Raw genomic sequence first — 27505 nt, 5'->3', positions numbered from 1 at the left:
CCAACACTAAAGCTCCTGCGGCGTTTGAGTCTTAAAAGATGCAGTTGCCTGTTTCACCACACGGTGGGAGTATTTCACAGCTTCCCAACAAAGAATTACACAAAATAAATATTTTTTCTCCAAATTTTTGTGTCTGTTTTTATGTCCTCGGAAGGTGACCAAACAACACAACTTGATCATCACTGCTTCAGTTTCATGAGAGTGTGTTATTTTGATAACATTTTAGCATAAAAATCAGTTTTAAGACTACAGCAAGATTGGATATTATAGGGAAGCAACAAACAATTCAGAAAACAAAAGGAGGAAAGTGACGAAGTGCACAATAGTAGCAGATAAGATCTGCTGGACTGACGGGATGTTATTTTCTTTTGGTTTGTAAATGAATAGAATGACTGCTTAAATGATTTGATTTACCTGGCCTGAAGTCCACTTGTGGCAGCTAAGAACAGCAAAACCAGAGAATATTTAGTAACGTTTGTTGCACTTTTCAATCCTGAGATTTACGTTGATGCAGTTTTCAACTCCAATAAAACACTAGGCAGTTACTGTTAATATGTCGGCGGTATATCTGCTGTACACATGCTGTGGTTGGGCTCTAAGTGAGGCCACATTATCACAATCTCCCTGGTTAAAATGCTGCGGCTGCAGTCGATTCAGTGTGCTTCCTGCTTCCCGTCTCAGAAACAAGTGGCCTGCAGATGCTTCCAACACACGTTGGGGCGTTCAAAAAATACCTCCTTTAAACTGTTTGAAAGCTGTTTTTCTTGATGTTTGATGGAAAATGTCACAAATTGAAATAGATAATATTCATAAAGCATTTAGCACAACAGTATATCAGGTTTGATCAATTTCACTCCTGATATAACTTTGCTTATTTGTTTAAAACATCATCTAGTAAGAAAAAACTCAAAAGGACACTAAAAAACAAAATGGTTCTAAACTGAGAAATTCCCCGTTTAATGAACACATTCAAGTAGCTTATATGTAAATTAAATTAGTCTAAGTTCTGTTCCTCTTCTAGCTGGTTAAATGTGCAGAAATGAGAGGAATGTGTTGAAGACATCATTAGAGAATGACCAAATTAGAAGCTGTGTGTGTAATATTTACAACTTTTTTCCATCTCAATAAATTATAACATCGTGTTATAATTCAAAATGCAAAATGTAGCTTCATTGATATATTTCAATGATTTATTTCTGTAAATTATAATTGTGGGTTAAAGCTCATGAAAAACACAAATTTAGTTTTTATGAAAGCTGCAACATTAGAAGAACTGAAAACAGATTCTCCCTGTAGTGTTCTGCTGAAAGATACATCCATACATTACTTGGTTGGGTCTCTTTTTGCATGATTTACTGCATCAATACAGCATTTTATGCTGTAGCTATGCTAAGGTATAAAGAAAGCCCAGGTTGTTTTAATAGCAGCCTTCATCTTGGTTGTATGTTGGGACTACAGGTCTTATCTTCCACACTGAACTGGGATTTAGTTACTTTGTTACAATCTTTTAAAATAAAAAATACATTTAAAAATAGCAAAACTGACTGGACACATATAAACAGATATATAACATGGACGTGAAGGAATAAACCACCAGACGGGTCCAACCCAGCAGTTTTGGCAAAACTCCAACTGGCAGGTATAAAAATGAACAAAACAACCAAAGAGCTTCCTGTTTCTGGCGCTAAATGTTGATGTCTGAGTTGCAGCATTAAGTATGCAACTTATCCTGCTGATGTCTAATCTCCTTTGCTGGACTTCCTGTCTCTGACCTCCATCATCAACTTTTTCCTGAGGCAGGAAGCGTGCGCTGGGTGAATGTAAAGAAGAGGCGGAGGAAAGTCTCCATAAAATTAAAAACGACGAGTAGAGGATTAGAAAAAGAAGAGAGGAAGGAGTTTAAAGGTCAAGATCCCAACAAACAAAATTAGTAGAACAATAGGAGTGGAGGTGAATGGGTTCGGCTTGGTCTCTGAGTGTTAACAGGCATGTTGCATTATCTGTTGACGTGTGAAATAACCAAACGGAAGATGATATATGAAAAGGTTGCAGACATCTTGATGTCAGGGTAATGATGATAAGGCATGTTGCATTTGTAATGATATTAGTTTTCCAGTAATAATTATCTAAACATGATCATTAATTTTAAATACAAGTAACACTAATTCAGTTAATGTTGTTTGCAGTGTGTTAAACTTACATTTTTACTGTTTGGAAAAGAAGGAAGCTTACAGACCCAAACAAGTGAAGAAGGCCTACTGAAGTTCAGCTAAAAGGTAGCATTGCTTATGAAAACTAAATGAAGGAGTGAGACAAGTGGTCTATTTTAATGAAAAATGTTTGGAGGCCATCAACATTTTGGGCCTGTAGGGATTGTTTCCATTGTTGCTGCTGGGTTTTAAGAGTATGTGTAGAATGTTGTCTAGTGCACTTAGGATACTGACAGTTGATAACTAGAGGAGCACTGATTTCTGGTAAGTGACTTTCTGGTGTCCCACTGACTCCAGTCTGAAAAATGTAAGAATCATTTTATAAACAGTTTCACCACTGTCAAATTTACACTGGGCAGATTTCATTTAAAACTTAAAAGCTTTTGTTAGGCTACAGTGTCCTTTACTGAACAGTAAATAGACATAAAATAGGGACTGGACCGTTTGCCAATTCTGGGCAAATGGGCCAAACATGGGTCAGAATCAAACCTCTGCAGACAGCGCGCACACTAAACCACCAGAGACTCTCAGCGTCTGCACAGAGCCATTTTTTAAATAAAAGTTACTCTGATGAGAAGTCCAGCAATGTGTAATCAGTAATGCTAATCATAGTGAAAGGCAAGATCTGAAGAAAGCAATAAACTCTATTGTCAGACCACTTTTCATACAAATAAATGAACAAAGTGCTTTCCAAAGGGTGAAAACAGAGAGACTTTCATAAAAAACAAAGAAGAGGTAATGAAACTAAAACTACCATCTATAAAACAAGCACAATAGCTGAATTAAAAGTTTTAAATGTAAGTGCAGGACAGAGTAGAGCAGTGTTTCCCAATGCTGGTCCTCAAGCCACAGTGCCCTGCATGTGTTGGATTTTTCCAAAAATCTGAATAAACTTGTGAAGTACTATGGAACAGATGCAAAATTTTCCTATTTTTAAAGCAGATTGCAGTTTTTTAAGGTGACTTGTGAAATTCAGAAAAGTTGCAGGATAACTCCAAAAACAGAATGGCAAGAAGGAAGACAGAAAAGAACTATAGAGTTTTTTCCCCCCTAAAACTGTTTTGTCCTTTCATGGAATAATTACATTAGACTCCCTTTGGATTTGTCTCAACAGAGAAGAAAATGCTGAAAATATTTAAAACCACTTTTTTTTTTTTCTTAATTGATTTCAGAGGAGAGAAGTAGCTTCTGTCTTCATCTGAAAATTAGATTAGACTAAAATATTCATTCAGACATTCAGCTTGACCTCACCCTAGTCTATGGTATTTGCTTTGTGTGACTCTGATCGTTATCTGGCGACATGTGGGTCAGCAGATCAGCCATACACACACTCAAGCACGCCCACGCCCGCAAATGCACACCCCCACACACCCCCCAACACACACGCAGTCATTGAAGGGGTTTTCAGCTGCTTTCAGCAAGGCTTTAGGCAAAACAAAAGGTAAATTAACCACCAATTCCTCTGCTAATGACTTCAATGACATACACACATAAACACACGGTCGATGAATCTTCGAATTCTTCCACTTTCCTATTAGTCCAGTTTCAAATGACAAAATAAAAAAGCAGAAGCAGATTTGTTATTGCAATACTAAAGTACTGATCTTATCACAACATCTGATGCCATATTTAGAAATGAAGTCAGACTAACAAAAATATAGAGTTATGAGCAAGTTCTGATATTTTAAGTACTTCCAGTGCCACTGTGTACTGTTAACAGATTATTTACTTGACTTACAAATGGTACAACAGACTCAGCAGATAGAAAATAACAAACATAATGAAGCTTGAGTAGAAATAGAAAGTCTCATTTTAACATAAACTGCAAGTCTTTGTCGGTGTCTGGTGCATTTTCAGTCATCATTGTTTTTCATTTACTGAATGAAAAACCCTCCGATAATAAATTGAAGAGTAGCCAGAAATCTTAGTCCAGTGAGAGTAGAGTTACTTCATAATATTACTCAACTCAAAGTAAAAAGTCAGCACAGGAAAATTTCTCCTATAAGTACATGTAACTGAGTAGAAGTGTAACTAGTTATTGCCCAGCTCTGCAGAGATTGATTTATTATCTGACTGCTGTTATAAGTGTGATTGTTATACATATTTGTTTAATATCATTATTGCTACATTTATTTTCTATTTAGATTATTGCTGGTTCCTTCACCAGGGGCCGACTGATATAACAATAATAATAATAATAATAATAATAATAATAATAATAATAATAATAATAATAATAATAATGTTATTATTGTCATTCTAAACTTTTGTCTTAGTTCCATCTATTGTAGTTTTCTCTTAATATCATGGCCTGTTGAAACTGTTTCGCCTGCTGTTACCTTTTAATTGACATTTTCAGCACTTCTAATCTTATTTTTTGTTTTTTAACGTCCTTGAAGTGAAAGCAGAAGTTCAGCCTACAAAAAGTATTTACCTTACATTTTAGGTAAATATCATCTGGAAAATGTACGGTTAGTACAACTAGTCCAAAGAAGCAACAGTTGGGACTCTTTAAAAGATACAGTAATGTTTAACAACCTCAGTTGTGAGTGGACGTAGGAAGACTGACAGTGTGTAATTTCCTACCACACACTTTTATGCAGGTAGTGGGTTAATTGGAAACAGACATGTGCATGTGTGTGTCTGGAGAAATGTTCTTCCCTCCTTAAAAGCTTTTCAGCAGACAAGAGCCACGAACTGAGCCACACACTAACAGTGTTAGCTGATTTGTTGCAGACAAGAGGCTGAGGCTGTTTGTTTTGGAGATAACCTAATGCGACTGGTTGACCTCTGTTCCTCTCAGATTTGGGTTCCTTGAACAGGTTGCAGAAACGGATAGACATAGGAGACATTTGAGTTTCTCAGATTCAAATAATGATTTAACATGAATCCGTTATGGCTTTGATCTAAATGTAGAATTCAGATTAATGATTATAGTGAATCATAGAGATGATGGTTTCAGGTCTGGGAGTATCAGGGTCTCATCTTTGTTTATTGCAGATGACATTTTCAAACAGTTCACAGTTGAGTTGTGTTATGTGTAGTTCCCAGGTGTTGGCAGGCAGAAGATAGGTAGATAGAAAAGTTGGAGCTTGATCTGCAATGATGAGGGCATTAATCTATGCCAAAAGGCAGAACTATCTATTTTTTAATCCATCTATGTTACAAACCCCATATTTTGTCCATGAAATATGCACTATCTCTCTTATGGTAATATCACTGATTAAAGTTCTGTCTGTCCTGATGACCCAGAGCCAACTGATGCATTTATAATTGTATTTATATTAAGCCAGGGATGGCAGAAAGGTTTATTTAACTCAGTCCTGTCAAAACTGTTATCTTCAGGGAGAGAAACAGTAAAACTCTGAGCTATGGAAATAAATCCTTACAGACTGATTCAAAGTATTGATGTTGTCATATTATCATGTTTAGTTTTAGTTTTTTTCCCTCTTATTCAAAACATTCCTGAAGATGCATTTTATTCCCTTTGGATCTTTTCTCTTACAGCTGCTGTAATGTCTGCTTTAATAGCAGAAACGTTTACTGCAGTGCTGTGCTTTCAGCTCCATGAATGCGGACGAATACAAAATGTGCGGTTAGTGCAACTAGTCCAAAGAAGCAACAGTTGAGACTCTTGAAAATATACAGTAACGTTAAACAACCTCAGTAGTGAATGGACGTAGGAAGACTGACAGTGTGTAATTACTGTCAGTCTTCAGTAATTAAAAAAAAAAGACAGGTCATTGATTGGAAGCTTAAGATGGTTGATGTTATAATGTTAAGACACTCAAACGGTTTAGGCATAAATACAGATAAAAACCATTGCGAAGTCCTTATCAGGTCTCAGAATTTGGTAAATCGAACTTGAATGAAACATATTTACAAGCAGATAAAAGAACCAGTTGTTGCTCCACATCAATTTGGGACGAGCTACAGTATAAGGCTACTTTAAAACTATTCATCCATAATTTTGATATGAGAGAGATTATTTAATAGTGTAAAAACATTTAAGACAGCTACAGTCTTGAACAATTTTGTGAAACTTTTTATTAATGTTTTAAATGGTCCTTTACGAAGACATTTGAAAGTGCAAATTTTCTTGATTCCTTTCCATTTTATTCAAAAGTTTTAGCTAATTTTGACTGAGCCACTGAGGAATGACAGAAATGAGACTCTATGGGAGATTTGTCAACCTCTGATCGTGCGGTGAAAGATGAATCTCTCTGTAATTATATTTAAACGACAGCTGGAATGCGAGGTTTTGTCACATTAAAAACAGACTTCTGGATTGTGTTCACTTCATTGCTAGTGTACTCACAGAAGCTGAATTTTCTTCCACATTAGACATCTATGAATACTCTCGAGGACACAAAATGGTTATTTTGAGGACATCCCCAAGGTTATTCAATGCAATCATAACAGGGCATACTTGTTACTGTGAGGGTTCATTGTCTTATCTGTGTTTCTGTTTCTACTGTCAAAAGGCCAGACCATACGTCACCGTGATTGAGTTCAGGTAGATCCAAGTGCTCCAGGCTCTTGTCCCACTGGGGTTTAGCACATTTTCCGAGTGATTTAAGGTTCCAGCCTGCAGCTCGTGATGAGTTTACACAGATCTTTGGAAGGGCAGAGGGGGTTTAAGTGATGGAGAGGCAGTGTCATGTTTCTGTGAAAGCACTGAGTTTCCTCAGGGCAGGAGGGCTTTTCTTTGTGTCAAGTTGCGGCTTATTTGCATGTGGCCCTCCTCCTTATTTTTGATTGGTCGGCGCCCCTGCTGGCATGTGGAAACACATATCAAAACTTTCTCACTTGGAGGAAAACTTTCCTGAGTTGAGGATGAACTGAGAGGCAGGGACGCCAGCAGCTGTGAGTAACAGCAGGCAGACAGAGGCTAGAGGTTATGGGGAATGAAATGATGATATCTTCATTCTGGGTTTCTGATATGTTTTTTTCTAAAGCAACTGGAAGTTTTCTTTTATAGCTTTGTGTTTTTTTTCTTTTTCTTTTTTGCAAAACTACATATTTTCTATAGTTTTGTGGCTGTAGTCAGTTTTTCTAATAGAATTTTTTTATGACAGAAACTAGTATTTGTTAAAAATATTAATACTTACTATTAAATTAGCTTAATTGATTTTTAATAGAAAAAGTCAATTTACCATCTTATTTATTGTCAAAAAAAAATTAGCTTAGCCAGTGTATAAAAGGTAATTGTTACTCTATGTCACTATGCTGCTGGCTCTGCTTCTGGTTCTGAGCTTTTCCTCTGGGACTCTCTGCTCTGAGTCATCTTCAATAATTATCCATTACCGGGTTTGGGAGGAGCAGCCGTCGGGAACTCGGGTCGGCCGTCTGTTGGACGACCTCCGTCAGAGGGATGAAGTCGGCCCTCTGGAGGATTTCCAGGTGGTGGAGCAGGTAAAGGCCCTTCCTTTCTCTGTCACGGCTCGAGATGGGGTCATCGCCACCCAAGGTCGACTGGACAGGGAGGCGCTGTGCCGGATATCAGACCTTTGCGAGGTGGCCTTCAGTGTTCTCTACAGAAAAAGAGGCTCTGTGAACTGCCTCAGGATCTGTGTTGAAGTGATGGACCTAAACGACCATAGTCCCAGCTTCCCCAACACCACACAGGAGGTGGAGATCTCAGAGACTGCCCCCCTTCGTATGCGAATCCCTTTAGATCGAGCTGTTGATCTCGATGCAGGGCCCAACGGCCTCCAGACCTATTCCCTATCAGTCAATCAGCACTTTGCTTTGGATGTGACAGATGGTTCAGGTGGGTCAAAACAAGCAGAGCTGGTGGTTATCAAAGAATTAGACAGGGAGGTTCAGGACTCTTTTGACCTGATCCTGGTAGCGTACGATAAAGGGAGCCCACCAAAGTCCGGGAGCATGTCTGTCCATGTTGTGATTCAGGACTCAAATGACAACAGCCCGGCTTTTGAGGAGAGCAGTCCAACTGTGACTCTAAGTGAGAATACACCCACTGGGACAACCATCTTCAAGCTTACAGCAACTGACCCAGACCTAGGTGCCAATGGTGAGGTGAAGTACTGGTTCAGTAAACACACACCAGCAGAGTTTCAAAAACTTTTCCATGTGGATTCACAGACTGGAGAGGTGATTGTAAAGGCTCCTCTGGACTATGAGAGGGAGCCATCCTTTGTGCTCAACATACAGGCCATTGATCATGGTCCCAATAGCATGCCAACTCACTGCAAGCTACATATCAAGCTTGTAGATGTAAATGATCACGCACCAAGAATTAGCACAAAATGGCTTTCACCCACCTCAGCTGTCCCCACTGTCAGGGAAGGAGCTCCGATTGATACGTTTCTTGTACTGGTGACAGTTTATGATGCAGATTCAGGAAAAAATGGAGAAGTGAGCCTGACTATTCAAGAAGGATCAGGGCCCTTCCGTCTTAAATCCAGCGATAATTTTAATTATTTGATTGTAACAAATGGCTCCTTGGATCGGGAGAAGGTTAATAATTATAACATCAAACTCATTGCTCAGGACCATGGAAGTCCATCTTTAGTTACTATTGAAAACTTGCCAGTTTCTGTTCTAGATGAGAATGACAATGCACCAGCATTTCTCAAATCTATTTATACGACTTCAATTAAGGAAAACAATTTTGAAGAGGATGCAGTTCTTGAAGTCAAAGCCAGTGATGATGACCAGGGACTCAATGGAAAGGTTTCTTACAAAATAAAGAAACTTAGTGACCAGAAAAGTTTCTCCATACACCCAACAACTGGAATCATAAGGGTACTCCGAAGCTTAGACCATGAGGAATCTCAGAGCTACTCTTTTATAGTTGAATCTGTGGACTATGGGCATCCGCCACTAACTGGTTCGACGACAGTCCAGATTAATGTTGAGGATTTAAACGACAATGCTCCAGTCATCAAGGAACCAAAACCAAGAAACGGGGTGGTTTCTGTGAGCATCCCTGTGAATGCACACAAAGGGGAGATTGTGACCGAGCTTGGAAATGACACAGAAGAAAAACCCACTTCTCTGCCGATCAGTCATTCAGTTTTGGATGGATTCAATGGCTTTCCTGCATCAACGATAAAAGCCGAAGATCCAGACTCGGGACTCAATGGACAGCTAAAGTACATCATTTCAAATGGAAACACAAATGGCTTGTTCTGGATGGATGAAGATACAGGGCAGCTTTTTATAAATGCCACCAATGCCACAGAGCTGATTGGGAGAACTTTTAAGATGGAGCTGTCTGTAGCTGACATGGGCACTCCCAGCTACAAGACTGAGGCGACTCTGGAGGTAACTTTCATCAATCTCCAGGACCACTTGAAGAACTCTTCACCTGGAAACAGAGGGCAACTTAGCTTTACTATGATGATGGCCATCTGCTTGGGTGCCACATGCCTGCTTCTTCTATTGGCCATCGCGTTGGTGACAACATTTTGCCGACCCGAGAAACGGGACAACCATGCTTACAATTGCAGACAGGCTGAATCCAGCTACACCCGGCATCCTCGAAGGCCACAAAAGAACATCAGAAAATCTGACATCCAGCTAATTCCAGTGATCCGAGGGCACAAAGAAGAGCCGTCTGAGGAAGACAGTGAGGTCCAGCCTCTCACTCCTGCTCCACTACCAGAAGATCAACAAACCGAGAGAGAGTATAACTTCATACCATCGGTTATAAACAACAACTTCCATTCCCAAAGCTACCCGGAAGTGGATTCCCCTCAGCATGTTGGCCATCACTGCAAAACACTTAGGAAACCTGGAAATATTGAACTTGATGGGAGTTTGACCCTGACACCAGCTACATCATACCAGACCCTCTGTAAAACCAGAAACCCTTCCTCGTCCTCTTCTTCGCTGTCACATTTTAGCACCTTGAAGCGTAATAAGCTGCACCCAGAAAGCGAAGAGTCACGTTCTCAGCGTTCGACGTCCCAGGCGACTCTAAGGAGGCCGAAAATGTCAGATGGTCAGCAAGATGCAGAACACCAGCAAATGCTTCGAAACCTGGTTCGTCTCTCCATGGCTGCATTTGGAGACACCATCGAGCTTTCCTCAGCTTCCCCAGAGGTGCAGGTGAGTTGTAGCTTCATCACAACATTCACTACCTCAGAGATTCTTGTTTCTATCTGGCTATCTGTCTGTCTGTTTGTCTGTCTGTCTATCTATCTAGTCATAAATTTTTCATTTTTATGATAATGTGCAAAATGGGAGTGAAACTAACCTGTAGTGTCTTATCTAAACTCTTTGAATCATACCTTTAAGGTTTAACGATCTATTATAGGTTCAGAAGTAACATTCATGGCAGAGCACATCAAGTTGAATTGATAAATATGCCCATCTGTTGGACATTAAAGACTTCACTAATCCACCGGATGATTCTTTAATGTCTTCTTATTTACATTCTCTGCTGTAGCTCAAACATTAAGGCTAATGCACGGCTACTGCTGCTCACTCTCATTTAAATGCCATTTACTCAGATCTAAAATCTGTGTGATCACATTTATTTTAACATGTGCTTACAGTTAGTGTTCAAGTAATTAAGTGTCCCCCCTGCAGGCTTTGAGATTAATCTGAAGTGAAGTCCATTAGAGAGCAAAGATGTAGGCCCCACACCCCTTAACCCCCACCCTTCGTCTCTTGTGCAGACAGAGCAGCTTCCCTTCCAGCAGCCTCCATCCTTTTTCTACCTCGTGTATGATGGCTTATTCAGACGCCCTAAAGGCTGGAGTAAAGGGAGGGAGGGGGCGGGGGAATGTGACTAGCTGATGGATCACCATGAAGCCTAAAGCAGCCAGCATATTCAGGTACTCGTGTGTCACAGAAAAAAATGCCCCCTGACTAACTGTGACATTCGTTTTCTTACTGAATATCATGTATCTGACTCATTCTGAAGCCTGGAGAAGGAGGAGGACGATGGGGGTTGGAGTCAGCCAAAGTAAGCTGTGATGTGTTTGTAGTGTAAGCTAAAACCGCCCTGACACGCCACTCTGTTGCTGATAAATGACCCCCAAATCACTTTTACTGAAGAGCGCTGCAGCAGGAGGGAAGAAAAACAGATCAGTCTGAAAACAGCTCAGATCCACAATCAGAGGAGACGCTCAGCTGCAGACGCTAAGTCTGCAGGGAATTAACAATAACGTAACACACTATAAATAATATCTGAGGAATTACGTGTTATATGAAAACCATTTATTCATTTTATTTCAGTTAGCAGCTGATTTAACACTCAATACAAATGCCTGACTTGTAATTTTTTAAGTGGTTTTTATCAATAGTTTGTTCTGAAGGTCTTTCAGAGATTAGCAGATTTTTTACACTGATGTGACTAGTGCCTGAAAACCTTACATTACAGTTTTTACCAATGTTTAGTCCACTACCTCAGAAATCATTGAGGCATAAAGGGGTTTCAGATGTCTTAGGCAATGATTTTATTTTATTTTTTATCAGAAACTATGTAACAATAATGAACAAAACCTATAGTATGTTTAATGCTTCCAAACATAAATAGAAATGACTAAAAATAAAAGTAGAAGAGTGCCCAGTGTTTTCTATGGTTTGCACAGACTTTTAGTAATTTTCCTATAACTTCTGAAAACGCAGTGATGGGTTTCTAAATTATTTTGTTCAATTAATGTGAGTGTTTGATACTTCACAACTGCTTGACACTGATTCTGACTAAACTTATGCTGTTATGTCACAGTTAGTTTCTCTATTTCTATTTGCTGTATTATATGCTTCAGATAACATTTTTTTGACTCAGTTCAAGTTCAGACACGTTTTTTCACTTTTATCAGACCAAAATGAAGCTCTTTGTCCATTTGCAAACTGAAATCAGACTTTTTATGTTGCTTTTGTGGAATGGCTTTTTGTCCCATTTTGTATATCAGTTTTTTCACTGATTAATGACACAAATTTAACCACCATTTTTACAAGGCACTTTGCTTATGCTCTGGAGTTAATGCCCACATTTTCCCTGAAACACATCAGTTTTTGGGGCACAGAACTTGTCTCCATCCTAAAGGGCGTGATGGCTGCAAATACTCATGTTTTGAATATTTGCAAAATAATTCTTGAGACAGATAAACATGGTTTCTCGAGGGAACTGGAAATTGTACCCTAGAATGGAACAGACTTGTTCAGGTTCACGATTCTCTTGTTGATATCTTGGCTCATTTATTTCCCCTTTTCTGTGATGTCAACACAAGGAAGCAGTGTGTTAGAAGTGCCGCCTTGACTAGTTGACAGTTCAGTGTGCAAACCTCTGAATATAATCTAGACTTTCAAGCAAAAGTTTTCAAAAAGTCATATTTTATTGGGTCCAATAAAAAAGTTTTTGTGACTATTTGACCAGAGTAGAAAGAGCGTTGGCATCTAAAGAAAGACTGTAATTAGTTCCTTAATTAATAAAACTTAATTACTGAAAGTTTAACTGAATTTTATAGGAAGTAAATGTTTTAGCAAATTTAGACCTTGTTGAGGTCTAAAGTCACCACCAACGCCCAGCAGACAGAGGACAAAGACTGCAACGAGCCCCAAAGCCCTCACGTGATTTTCATCAGACAGGAAGAGGCTTTCTTAGTTTGTGCCAAGCTTTGCTTTCTTCCAGAACCCTCCCAGTCGTCCCAGTTGGCACTCATCACACCTCAGATGTTTCTTGCCTCCCTTGAGGTCACAAAGGAAGAGGCCTACTGGACGGCCGGAAAGTCTGAGACTCACTGTTCACCTCCACACAACACACACACTAATATTTCTCTGTCCATCCTGGAAGGAAGCCGAGCAAGAGAAGAATGGGCTTTTACGTAGAGGCCATTTCCTGTCACCACAGTGGCATGCACGTGCAAAAACACACAACAATCATGGTTACAAAAGTCAAATATGAGTATACACACTCACCTTTGCTTGTGTGTGTATTTTTCCTCTCTGGAGAGCAGTGTGTATCCGCTGCATAACAGAGCTGTCAGCAGAAAACTGCGAGCAGTGAGATGGACAAATGAGCTCGGTTCTCACACTGTAACTCTGAAACAAAGCAAAAGAAAGTTCATCTAAATAAAAGCTGCACTCATTGTTTAACTGGGTGCCTTCATCTAAATAAAAGCTGCACTCATTGTTTAACTGGTCAAAACCTAAAGCACGCTTGTTCTGTCTGATTAAATGCAAAACAGCAAAATAAACTTATCAACAAACCTGACTGACCCCATCATCACATACTTAGTCTGAGCTTCTAGAGTTTGACTTTTGTCTCTTGTAAAATGATATTTATTTCTTTTTCAATGTGACCTTCAAGGCTGTCATGAAGATGCTCCAAACTGAAGAAAACCATATAAAATCAGATTTAGCAGAATCTCTCCATTCCTCTCAATTTTAAACCTGGTCCTTCCAAATGCGATGCAGCATTACGAACATCTGACCATGGTGCAGCTCTCTTATCCTTTAAAGTGCTTTAAATGTTTCACATAATTTGACTTCAATCATGCTGCATCTGACCAGTTATAGGAGGTGTGACTGACCACTTCAAAAAGTACAAATATAAAAACTAAACCATATCTGAGTTCAACAGTAACAATATTAAAATACTAAAATATAAATATAAAAATACTTTTCATATACTTAGAATGTGTTATTGTGTTTTTTTTTTGGGTTAGGTAACCTGAGAACTCGAGAAAAAAAAATGCTGAAATGAGAGAAATTCATATTTATTATTCCCTTCTGTTTCTCTTCTCTCCTGCAGCAGATCTCTCAGCTCCTCTCCCTGCTCCGTCAGGGTCAGCTGCAACCAAGGACAAACTTCCGCGGAAACAAGTATTCCCATCGGAACGGCAGGTATGTAAGAAATTTCCCCTTTTACCCTCTGAAGTTGATTGTTATTATTATTTTTCCTTTTAAAGACGAGGTCCAGATTTGTGTTTTTTTTTTCTCTTTTCTTTTCATCAGCTGAGGTTTGTGTTAGCGCCAGCTGGCTGCAGGTCTCAGGTTGTGATCATCGGTGCGTTTTCAGATCAAACGAGGATTCCTCTGTTAGGACACACTGACATTAAAGGAGAATGCCACCAATTTAAAGAACTTACAGATGTTTTTTCATGAGCTGTTGTGATGGAGATTGAAGTGTACTGCAGAGGAGATCAGGTTTTATTGCCTGCAAGGTCTCTTGTATGCTGCTGAGGTAAACTTTAAAATAAACTTTTCAAAGCCAAAGTATGGACCGCACGTACAGTTGCTTTGTTATCTGTCCTTCAACCTTTAACTTTTGTTTATACTTTAAGTGGTCAAAGACCAAAACTGAAACAGGTAAATGCCTTCTGCTGTATTTCTGACCAACTGACCTACTGAGACTGAAATAACAGCAACAGACAAACAGGACAAAAAGGCAAACAGTCAAAGTCACAGGAAGAGTGTCTCTTAACCTCTGAGAGCTGAAGTGCTTTTGTGCATGAAGGCAGGTTAAAACGGCTTTGTTGGAGTGATTCCGATTTGCTGACAGTTACCCCTACCTCAGTGTTGATTAGAGATGAGATGTGAGCTGACGTCACCTTGATGCACACAGTGCTTCAGTTTGCACACACAAAGGCCTTCCTATACTCATGAAGACCTTTGAACAAACTTGTTCTTTATCAGATTAAAATAATTCTTTTGTCTTTTTATGAGCTCAGTCTCTTCAGGCTTCAATGAGAGTAAAAAAACTAAATATCAAAACTATTCAAAAAGATCTTTTATCCTGCTTGTGATTTTGTGTGGCTATAAATGATTTGTACCCAACAAATCATTGGATTGTTCATCAATACAAGAACAGTAAACTTGTTTTTGGCTGCAGTTGCTGGGTAGATAAATCTTTGAAGGATGATTGCATGCTAATAGGTTGCTAAAACAAGGTTTGATTGACTTTTACTGGAAAAGGTGATACAACTTGAACTGAAAAGAAATAATGCTTATTGTAAAGAAACACATTATGTAAACATCACAGTAAACACTTAAATTACGATGGATGTTTCAAGTAAAAACCAAAGCAACAATTAGGGAAAATAAACGCATTTTTTTGACAAATCTTGAATGAATATTTACAAAATGAAAGCAAATGTACCTTCTAACTAAAGTTAAACATTAGTTTTTACTGTATAACTTCTGTGATTTTGATACATTCAGTCGATTCCCAGTTTTTGCAGTATAAATAAAGTTAAATAAATTAACAAAGATACCTGCGAATGAGAATATTCATCTAAAACAGATTTCAGTCAAATTTAGTATAATTAAAGGGGTACACAACTACTGCTGGTTTTAGCTACAGCTGGCTTGAACTGTGCAATTTCTGATATTCATCTGGTCCATTTAATTACCTAGTTTTGCTTCTTTTTTTTAAATGTCATCCAACTGTTGTGCAATTTCCAAGGATCTTTATCCATTTCTGTTCACTACAGATAAGAACTTTTCAAACTTCAGTCTTTCAATTTACAGGATCTGGATATTTGATATATTTGATTTTAAAAATGGCAAATCAGACGAAATTAATCAACGTTTTCTTATATTTGTCTGCAGATATGGAGGTCACGACTGCTCAGATTGGCAGAGCACCAAAGACAGTGGGCATGGAGAGAGTGAGGCTGGTGATGTGGACTGGGAAGCAGGAAGAGACTCACCCATAGATCCACAGCTGGAAGAAGGCCTCAATAACCTGCTCAACAGCCCAGGTAACATGTTATAAGATACATTTAAAAAAGAAATCACACTTACAGAAGATGTTAGCGCAAACTTAATATGGTATGTTCTAAATTTAAGTTCGCACACTCAAAACAATGAACATTATTTGGTATATCAATAATTTCTTGGGGAATTCTGAGTATAAGCTGTAGATATTAAGCATATTTTATTACCAATAATTTATTACCAAGAAACCGCACTTTAAAAAGCCGCTTAAAGTGCGTTGTTTTCCAGAGACGTGAATGACTGTTCTAGTTGTAGGTCTTCAATAAAAAGTATTATTTCAGCTGAAGAGTCATTCAAGTAAAATAAAGCTGATGTCTTTAAACACAGCAAAAGTGGATTTTGTTTGTAATGTTAACAACATGAATTCTACCAGTTGTGAATGTTATGGGTGCTTATGCCTATTTTTGGTCTGTTACTTGCTGTTTTATTGTTTTGGTTCAATCGTTCTAGGGTTTTAAAAACCCTGGGTCAATGTAAAATCCCCAGATTAAAAAAGCAGTTGTCTGCACGGGCTGTGACATACTTTGGCTCGTGCAGACAACATACAGACTGCTCTCTTACAATCAACATGTCAAAAAGAAGAAAACAGGAAGGCAGCAGGAAATAACAGGAAAACAGTCTTCCTCTGGAATCTCTGCACCCATTCGTAACATTTTTCAGATTCAAACTGATGATTGTGTTACTAACCACATCAACAACACCAGATACTGTGTGTGACGCTGACAAAATGTACAAAGAATTAATAAACAAAATAAAAAATAACTGTCAGTTAATATATAGAAAATCTGAAGACTAATAAAATATGTAAGTTTTTGCTATTTCCAAACCACTTTGATCAAACTACAAATGTGGAAGATCCTCCATGCTTCATAATTTGTGTCCCATTATCAAATTGCCATTTTATGACAAATTATTCTGAAATTCATTGCCACTTGAGTATGATGGTGAGTATTGCAGCTGGACAATGAATACAGCATATATGGATTTATGTGAAAAATTCCCAAAGAAACAATATTGCAGAACCAATTGGGAGAGAAGAGTTTTTCTTGTATATCCAAACTATAAAGTTTTTGTGTCTTCAACCTGGAAGAAGATCATTAGACATTTGTGTTTGGATGTATTGGCGAGTCTTCATCAAACTAACCAACATGCTTCAGCTGCTAAACCTCAAACACACTTGCAACTCATTGTTTAGCCGGGACTTTCTCAGTGGCATGAAGAACACAGGCGTCTGAGTGCACATAGTTCGTGTGTTAAACAGTTTCTTCCTGGTATTGTGGTTTGGAGGCTGCAGGAGCCTCCAGGCGATCAGGGGGGTTTACTGCCTGATGATGGCGGGCCAAGCTTCACTTTATGACTCGTCGGAAGAGAGAGAAACAAAAGAGTGAGTGGGAGTGTGTTTTTCTTGTGTGTGTGATGGTTGACTCATCTTTTGGCCTGAAGGGGCTGAAATGAGTGTAATGCACACCTGAGACCTGGGATCAATCAGGTTGTGTTGAAAGCTGCATTATTCTACAGCATTATTCATTTTCTTTACTTGAATGATTCACAGACAAAATTTGCCTCTTTCTTTACATTTTAGGGTAAAAATATGTGTAGTTTAGTCGGGTCAAAACTCCACACAGAGAAACAGTTGATTACCAAAATTAAAGGCTATGTTGAACTTATTTTACAACCAACAAACACTGAATGAGTGATAAAAATTTTATATCTGAAGAATAGCCTAAAACTTTGAATTTCTCATCCTTTAAGGATAATTTGTATGATGAAGGATTGTTGTGTTAATGCTGCTACATAATGAGTGGAAAGGAGAAGTTTGAAGGGGTTAACTCAGGGGCGGTTTAAACCACTCTGGGTGAAAACGTCAGTGTGTGTTTCTGTGTGTGATGGTACATTACAGTCCCCACATCTGGTTGTGGTTAGATGAAGGAGACCAACAGTTTTTGATTAGTCAAAGCTGAGAAAGATTTTAATCAATTACATTCATTTAGTGGCTGATGGGACAACCTATTTCTGGATTTTCATACAGATGCCATAGTGCAATGAAATATGTAGTCTCTCCTTATTGTGAGGAAAACATCTGTCTAGGTTTACAAACTATTTTTCACTTTTAAATGTCTCATTTATTAAACACCAACCTCAAAGTCTGTCATTGTGCAGCGAGAGCCAAAACCCTCCCCTATTATAAATGATTAATCTCCACATAAATAGTATCAATAATACAAGTGAAATTAATTTGGTCCACAGTGTAATTAAGCACATTTTATTTAGATAACACTTTTCACAGATAAAAATATAACCATGCTTCAGAGTGTAGCATAAAATATGTAAAGTTGAAGTGAAAACCTAATTTTAAAAAAATTCTCAAAATTAAAAACAAATATTTGAAAAGGAAAGAGATGTAGGTGCATTGTGTTAAGGCAAAATGGACAGATGGATGGATGGATGAATGGATGGATGGATGGATAAATAGTTCATTCAATTCAATTCAATTCAGTTCAATTCAGTTTGAAATACCATAATCAACATGTCATGAAAACATAAGCAGCAAACTTCTCCCAGCAGAAAATGTCCTTCTGGCTTGTTGTATCAACAGAGTATAATCTATATTTTGTGACTTAACATGAAATCTGTATATATAAAGTACAGTAATAAATTAAAATTAGTGTTACAATGTTTATTACCATTAACCAGGTACTAAACAGACTTTTCAGTGTTTTGTTTTTATTGGTCTAATGCAGTATTCAAATCTTAAATGTGTTTTCATTGGCTGTGGGCAGAATATCATAATCATATCATAACAGAAACCAAACCTTTAAAATATCAGTCTGAGTATAATTAATCCATATTGTATTTAAGTTAATGAACTGAGTTACTAATAAATGAACTTTTCAGTAATCTAATGTAATAAATATGTTCATTTTTACATGATGTATTACAATAGAATATAATAAAATGGTTATTTTATTCCAGTAATTCTATTCAAAATATGAAAGTTCTCTATTTCATAGATTCATTAGACACATACTGATATATTTTATATTGCCTTTATATACTGTATATATATAAAGGCATTTCTATTACAAATTTTAATCCAAAAAGTGATTTGATCTTAGATTTTTGTGCAGTTAACTTTGAATGTCCAGTAGCAGTATTTTAAATGAATATCTGAGAATATTTTCAGACAGTAAAACCTAGAAGATTATTTTTAGAAAAAGACAGGGTTGCACAGAGTTAAATCTGACTCAGTCCTTTTCATACTAGAACAGATTCCAGCTACATGTCGAGAAAAACTTTCATGTTTTTCAACTAAATTAGATCAAATGAAACCTAAATAGCTTAAAGAGGAACTCAAGCTGTCACAGCAGGAAGAGCAGCACATAAACAGGATGAAGTAATGGGGAGCAAGGAAAAAGATTAGGAGATTTAAACAAAACATTAGTGAATGCATGAAATGAGCCATATAATCATCTGTGGCCCGCTTGTTTGTGAGTCAGAAGCTGGGCTTGCTGTGTTTTCCACGCAGACACACCCGGTGTTTACGCCTCTTAAAGGGACTGAACTCTCCGGCTGCAGGAGGTTTGTTGCTTCAGTGAGGACGTGATGTTTAATGCATGCTCAGAAGAGGAAAGGATGCCAGAGATGGCAGGAAGCTCCTGTTAACATCAGCCAGATAAAACCCCTGTGTTGTTTCCTGATTTTCCTGCCTTGTTCTCAGCGAGGAGGCACATAGAAACCAGCAGGACACATAAAAGGGTACTTTATTTCAATTTGACCAGCTCTTGTAGAGTTGGATGTGCAACAAACTCAGATTTTAGTTTTAGTTACACAACTACAAGGAGGTGGAGAGATTCTCAAAAAACTCTGACTAGTGCCGGTACTTGCATAAATAGTGGCCAGAATGAGGCTACCATTGTCCCACAGTGTCAATAAATACTCTTCTAAAACAAAGTCAATTATAAAAAAAAAGATAACATAGAAGAAATCACTAATGTGATATCACTTTATCTGGGAAATAAGATTTAAAGCATGCTGTTAATTCTTGTGTTGATCTAATGCGTTCCTTATGTCTATAAAAAACATGAAATGCTGCTGTTTTCCTGCTTTAATTAATAGAATGCAGTTTCCCTAAATCTGAAACTGTGTCTTAATGAATTTTTGTTATGCCTAAATTAACACGCTTTCACATGCAGTTCAGGGCTCCTGGACTGCATAGTCATTCAATTTAGTATTAAATCACACATTGCCTTCCAATAACTGAACATGCATGTTAGCTTTAATATTCTAATCACAGTCAGATGCCTTCCACATGTTCACCTTGCTGATGAAAAGAAACCTTTGACTTGGTAAATAATCTTAACACTTCGAACTGTTTTCTGTCAACAAAGTGTTCAGAATCCCAGTAGTTGCACAAAATGTCTTTCTTTTTGTTTACAGATGATGTTTTCTCAGAGATCAGTGACCCCGCCTGGATGGCCAGGCTCTCCCTGCCACTCACAGCCGATTACCACGACAACGTCTTTGTCCCCAATGGTCCTCCGTCTCCTGAAAGCGAGCTTCCGCCGCGGGATGGCCTGAACTCCACCTCGTCATTCTCCACCTTTGGTAAATGTTTCAAAAGCTACAAATTAGAGTTATTTCAAGATACGGTATCCGTCCCCTAGAACATTTCTACATATTTTTCTTCAACTGCAACAACCTTTAAAGTATTTTATTGGTATTTTATGTGATAGACCCACACAAACCAGTGCAAAACATTTAAGTGGAGGGAAAGAGATTAAAACACAATCCTTAAGAAATAAATATCCAAAAAGTGTGGTATTCATTTTGGATTTTACAGCCATGTTTTAATGCAATGCAGCTGAAAGTTTTTTTACCCTCTTTGCACATAAAAAAGGGATAGTTTTAATGCTTTTTTTTTTACATGTCTTAATACTAGTAAGAGTGGACAATGTACGTAAGCAATAATTATCAAATAAAATGGAGATTCAGAGTTCGATTTAGATCCTGGCTTTATTCAAATTCATTCTGCTGGGTGTCTGACTGGTTGTTTCAGGTTGTAGTCCTGCTGGAAGTTACACCTCAGTCTCAGTATTAAGCCTTTAACAACAGTTTTGCCCTCTACGCCATCCATTGTCTCATCGATGCTGATCAGCTTCTCTTTTCCTGCTAATGAAAACTATGTCCCCACCGCCTGATGCTGCCACTACCATGCTTCACAGTGGGAATATGCAGAATGAGTTTTTCTTACTTGGAAAAAAATGTAAGAAAAAAATAAACAATTTCCACTTCACAATTGTGTTCTACATTTGTGTTGCTGTATCACATAAAATCCTAAACTGTCACTGATTTGAAGAAGTGGAAAAACAGCAACAGCCACTGTAAATTGTGAGTTCACCCAGTGGCATATATGAATCCAGACTGGTTAAAAATTAATTTCTCATGTCTTTTATGTATCTTATTGTAAACATGCTTTCCATTCAGTGCTGGCAGGGAGAAACTTTCCAACCTCTCACTCTTTTTCAGGTAAAACTCCAGAGAAAGATGACCATCTGGGCGGAGCTTTGCTGTCCGAGGTCAGCACATTGTTTGAGATGCTGATGACTCAGAAGGCCGACGCCCACCCAGGCCCTCGGCCTGACGTCCTGTACAGGCTGTCAGCAGCGTACCGACGCTCTCTGGGTCTGGACGTGACAGCAACAGCTGGAGGCAGCGCCCAAAAGAACTGCTCTGAAAAGAGGCCGGCCATGGCTGTGGCCTCAAAACATCAATACCAATGACTGTTACATGCATTCAAACATCGCAGAAGACTAAACAGAGTGGGGACCAGAATGACAGAAGTGTTGGGGTTAAAGAAATTAAAGTATAAAGCCATGAATTGAAAATTACTTAACTTTAAAAGCTCATTTTCAGTAGTTCTGTGCAAATACCAGGGAAGACCCAAGTATGCCTTCAAAGTGGTCAATTTTCCAGCTTTTGGCTGATTTCTTAGCAGAGTTAAAAGTCCAACTTTCTTCATTATTACCACTAATGTGGAACTGAAATAAAGCATGTGTACTTCTTTACTTAAAAACCTTTTTTTATCTTTAGACTCATGGAGAATGAGGTACGAGGTGTTTAGTTGGTTGCAGACTGTAGTATATGTTGCTAGATGTCACTGTATCACACACTAGAGCTCACAAATGCAAAACAAAAATAACCGAAGACGAGAGCAGCAACAGTGTTATTTTAAATTTTTTAACCACTCTAATGGATTTACTGTTAAATAAGAAGGATACAAATTTACAGAGTAATTATATACATTTGTTTAGCATCGTTTTTAAGAATGTAATAGCACAACCAAAAAAGTGGGGAAAAAAAATCAAGATAATTTTTACAAGTCATTGATTCCTGAGTGGTATTTTAAATACTAGAACAAATGGTTGGAAAATAATATGAAATTCATTGGCAATAAGTCAGTTATGCTCAACAAATAATAATTAATCCACAAAAGTGTCTGGTTCTAGAAATCAGAACAATATTAGCTATTTTTATTTTAATCTTTAAATATTTGGTGCCACATTGAACTTTGCGCGGCTTTTTTGTCTTATATAGTTTTTAGCTTTCAAAACATTTTCATGGAAAAAGGAGGCAGTTTGTCAATCGCAATGCAGATGAGAAAAGAAAGATCTTTTTTAATCTACAGAGGATATCAAATTAAAGATCTACATTTTTCCACTTATATCAAATCATAGATACATTTTATAAATGCAAACTGTGAAGTTTACTCTTTGCAACTGTTAATTTTCCAGTTACAGAAAACACTTTTTTCATCATGCTGGCTGTTTGAACAGAAATAAATCTGCTTAGATTTGCATCTAAAGGGTTGAAGCATTTTTGAAAGGAGTGAAATCCTGCAAAATGTTGCTTACAAAGCAGGAAAGGAGGCAGGTGATCTCTGTCTGTCAAAACCTGATAAAGTCCAAAGGGGAACAGAGGGAAATGTTTTCATTCTCTTTTTCCTCTGAACTAAAATCGAGCTGAAATCCAAAAAGAAGAACAGGCCAAAGATTGTGATTGTTTAAATTCCCTAAAAGTGTCTTACATGTAGTTGTTTCTGTTGATCAAGCAGCACTTTGTACATATTTTTTTGTTAAACTTTTCTTCAGTATGAAAATGTATTTTAAATGGAAACTAACTTTTGTAACATTTACAATAAAATGTGAATCTTTATACTCTGTCCATCTGAACTATAGAAGAGTCAGTTTGCATAAACATTAACATTTTATTACAGAGACAGCCTCTTTCCTTTTGGCTTTCTCACTGGGTCATTTCAGGTCAAACAGGGTCACTCGGTCTCGTTTCAATTGACACATGGTCAAAACCCAAATGGGCCTAAATAAAAAACTCTGTGATTTAGAGATCGAGTCCAGTCTATTTGTTGGAGCAGTGCGCCCTCTGCAGTTCAAAACATGCTGTTACACTCCATGAAGATGGCAAAAATGCTCATCCACACAAAAGGAAAACACTATTGATCACCTATTTAAAAGTAGCAAAAAAATTAAATAGGAAAGCAAAAAATCTAACAAATGAATAAAATTGAATATTTCTGATTAGCATGAATCCAAAACCAGGATTATATTTTCAAACGTATTTGAATCTATCATAACTTTCCTAATGACAGGGAGAAGAACCAACATTTTATTTAAATATTCAACAGCCACTGCATCCAAATTGCCACATTCAAGTTTGATTGAAATTTGTAGCAGATCACTTGGACAGGCAAAATGGCTTCTGAAGGTTTATGATCTGGCCTAAAATGTACTTGGAGAAGTCGAGTCTCAAGGTTCCTTTATCAGTCTCCAATAGGAGAAATTTCTGATCAAATAAAAAATCTTAAAACACATATTTATCTTCACTCTTCTTCATTCAATCTGAAAGGTCACCAAACACGCATTCAAACTGGTTTTAGAATGGATAAAACAGGCAAGCATTAAGCTTCTGATTATGTTTAAAAACTACGACAGAAAATCAAACCCTTTAATTGAATTGTACAAAATCTGGAGAGACGAAAGGTTGAATATTCAGTCAGTCTACAAAAAGTGTATGGCTTCTCTGCGTCTTACTTAGGGACAAGTAATCGACATTAGTGGGACTAAATACATATGTTTAAGAGTTCATGTACAATTTAGTCCCTGTCTGGATTAGAAAATATCTACAACATGCTGAAAGTTATGTGTTTTATTCAACATTTGTCTCAAAAATGAAGCAAACTTCTCACGGGAACTGTATTTATCCCAGTATATTTACACTGTTTTCTAACTGTGAATAGGCAAAAGAAGACACAACTAACAGAATTACAAAACTAGAAACTATGGAACTTATGAAAAGCTTTTTGTTCAATAATTAAATGGTATCAAGCATTACTTTGCATCCTCTGAACACCATTAAGAGTATGGGCAGACATGTTTAACAGTGAATGAATGCTTTCCAGTGTTACCTGGTTTCTAATAAACACCACTGAAACACAACTTCTGTTGCCACTGCACATTTAATAAATATGAGCAAACATTTTATAGATGTCACCTGTTATGGTAAAGATGAGAGAAATTAATACCAGGTGTTTTCTAAGCTCCAGGCCATTAATTTACACTGGTAAGTGGCCGGATGATAAAAAGTCATCTAGTATTTACTTAGTATACATTTCATTTGCACCCAAGTATTTGCAAAACTGTCTAACAAGCCAACAAATGTGCACTTTGTTACACAATAAATGTGATTGAGCCCTAATTTTGAAGATTATTGAAGGGTCTGCACCAACATGAATGTTTCAAGGGAAATAATAGGATTTCCTTTGCAGTAAGAAAAAGAAAATAAAGTTTATTTTTAGCCAGGTTAATCAAATACGCAAATGAATGAGGCAGTTTAATCACATTAAATTACAATCAATACAATTCAAAATAAATATTTCAAAAATACAAGAACGAGAACATTTTAAGCTGAAGCTAATGTGTTTAAATTTGAATAAAAATATAAACAGATTGAACATAAAAAATGCTCTCTTTGATAAGCAGGAAACCCATTTCAGACCCACCAGAGGAGACTGGAACCACTAAATATGAGAAAATCATGAAAGATCCCATAGTTTTCTATGTCTCACTCATTGACTGCTGGAGACCCTGCAAAGATAAAAATGTTAGATAATCAATGGCTAGATGGATATCTCATTTTTATAACAGTACATTTGCTAATTAGGTTGACAAAGTTATTTCAGCAGCTCACTTCCAAAGTATCACCTGACCAATAATTATACACAGTTGATCATTTCTGGCAAAATACAGCAAAAACATTTATCTCTGATTAAATATCTTGTTTATATCTATTAAACTTTTAAAGGTCTTTGCAATCAAATGATCTGCAGATTATTTCTGAGCAGGGAAATCTGAACAGCTTCTCCCAGAACTTTTGGTTTCGGATGCATAAACTGCAGAGAACAAATCCAAAATGCTCTCTCCTGAATATCCCTGGTTGTTTGCCACTGTTTCTATGACCGAGTGTGTAATTGGAAGGAGTTAACTTCTTTCTGTTTGGCTTTAGATATGCTACTGGAAACATCTACTAACCTCTGTGCATTTAAAGGAATCTCAGTCTTCAGAGGAAATATTAATTTAAAAGATATACCGGCCTAGCCTGAGCAGCAATAACCTGCTTCTTTCATATTGAGTCGAATAACAAGCAGGAAAGAAGAGACAGGATAAATCTGGAAACTGCTAATGCGCTCTCTACTGTTAAATGTGCCACATGCGAGCTACTGAGAGACAAAGAAACCAAAAAAGTCCAATAAAAGCTTGATTAAAAACAACATCATTATTTTCTTTGTAAAGAGCAATAATGCGGCCAAAAAAAAAAAAAAAAAATCAAACATAAATGTGGTATGTTTGCGCTTTGAGTGAACCCCAGGAGGTTAAAGAAGATTCACCTGCTGTGGAATAATCCACAGCCAAGCCATCCCTAGATACATGCAAACATCTAATAAAAAAGCAACTATGGAACAACAGGTGTTTAATATTTTTCAACCTTCACTAAGAAATAGAGAGATGCAGACAAGAATTGTTTGGAATAAAAAAAAACAATTGTGCTTCATTTGCACACAAAGTATTTTGGATTGTTTTCCTTCATTTTATTACAGCTTTACATCAGTTATGCTGTAGTATATCGGATGTTCTTTAGTTATTGTCACGCGTCACGCACCGTCTTTATTTGATTCCATCCACGATGCATCACACGACGCCGACGTTTTCGGTCTGTGCTTGCAGAACCTGAAAGCAAAAAGTGCAAGTGTAAGTAAACCATTCAGACAAATGCTAACTAAACTGTGCACTCATAATAAAATATATGTCTAAATAAAATTAATAACTTAAGCTTAAAGTAAACTCTAACTAATGTTAATGTAAATTAAGAAAAAATATCTAAATAAATACTAACATCCACCACAGGAGGCACAAACAGCAAAAAAAACTGCTTTTCAAATCTTCTTGGTGCTGTTAGATTTGGCATTTTTTTAACATTTAAGTTGAAAAAACTATAATATTCATAAAATGAAGAAACGTCTGTAAAGGAAGAGAAAGGTCAGATGAAACTGTTATGTATTTAAACTGCAAAAAATTAATGCTCTTATGTGCTGTATGTTAGTTAATTAAATGATTTTTGCCACAGCTGCAAGAAACACTGGAGGGCAGCAGCATCACACAAATGAACAGCTGCAGCATCAAAAGTCTGATCCAGATGATTCTAGTGCAGCTGAACAACAGGAAATGATTGATAATCAATCATATAGAAAAAAATATGCTTGAGAAACATCTCATTGGTAAGACAGGACAGGGAAGAATATCTGTGCTTCTCGTTTTATTGAGCTGCTTTTCAAATAAACGACTGTAAGAAGACAATCCGCACAGATATTCCTGTCAGCTCCCTGCTGAGCTCTGCAGACGCACAGAGCAGTTTACAGCTGTTACTGCGGAGACAGTATGCACATGACACGGTGCACTGAAGCTGAGCTTTTTCGACTGACAGTTGTCTTGGATGTCTGTGCATCAGTGAGAGGAAACAAATCCGATTTGAACACATCAAGCTCAAAATTTTGTGGACTTAAGTTGTTGAGTTTCTGAGCAGTTTAGCTCCTCTGGAGTCAATTATAGTACTTCAAATTGGGTTTTATGAGAGACACAAAACCAAAATTTGCCAAAATTTAACAGGAAAGAAGAATCATATGCGACTTTTAAGTTTTATCCAATGAAAATCTAAAAATACTGTTGCATTTATTTGTATTCGACGCCCTGCATTATGGCACCACTAAATGAAAGTGGAAGCAGTTTCCTTTAGAAGTTCCACAATAATTAACAATACTTCAGTACAGCTATTCTGTGAAGAACTCTGAAGTTTGTGAAAGAACACTAATGAATAAAAGGCATCAAGACCAAGAAACTGGTCAGGGAGAAAGTTGTACAAAATGTTATATTAGGACTGGGTTATGACACTCTGAATATCTTGCAGATACTCAGGCCAGCATTGACAAATGGAAAGAGTATGTGGCAGCTACAAACCTTGGTATGGTC

General features: G+C 37.4%; 1 protein-coding gene across 2 annotated transcripts; it reads left to right on the top strand.

The window, feature by feature from the left end:
* The first annotated feature begins 7026 nt into the window (after positions 1–7026).
* pcdh12 (protocadherin 12) lies at positions 7027–23796 on the top strand. Of its 2 annotated transcripts, none has more exons than XM_028009078.1 (5): positions 7027–10289; positions 13948–14036; positions 15744–15895; positions 20349–20516; positions 21438–23796. In XM_028009078.1, exons 1-5 carry the CDS (start codon positions 7437–7439, stop codon positions 21689–21691), a joined length of 3516 nt encoding a protein of 1171 aa, XP_027864879.1. In that variant the 5' UTR covers positions 7027–7436; the 3' UTR covers positions 21692–23796. The 2 variants fall into 2 exon arrangements, with proteins under 2 accessions (XP_027864879.1, XP_027864878.1); XM_028009077.1 differs by having other exon boundaries at positions 13945–14036.
* The last annotated feature ends 3709 nt before the right edge of the window (positions 23797–27505 follow it).

This window comes from Xiphophorus couchianus, chromosome 23 (assembly GCF_001444195.1).
Source record: "Xiphophorus couchianus chromosome 23, X_couchianus-1.0, whole genome shotgun sequence".
Lineage (NCBI taxonomy): Eukaryota > Metazoa > Chordata > Actinopteri > Cyprinodontiformes > Poeciliidae > Xiphophorus > Xiphophorus couchianus.
This window is presented reverse-complemented; position numbering and strand designations above follow the sequence as displayed.

Coding starts and splice junctions, on each gene's coding strand:
- pcdh12 (XM_028009077.1), top strand. CDS start 7,437: ATGCTGCTGGCTCTGCTTCTGGTTCTGAGCTTTTCCTCTGGGACTCTC. Junction 10,290..13,944: donor CAGCTTCCCCAGAGGTGCAG/GTGAGTTGTAGC, acceptor TCTCTCCTGCAG/CAGATCTCTCAGCTCCTCTC. Junction 14,037..15,743: donor TATTCCCATCGGAACGGCAG/GTATGTAAGAAA, acceptor ATTTGTCTGCAG/ATATGGAGGTCACGACTGCT.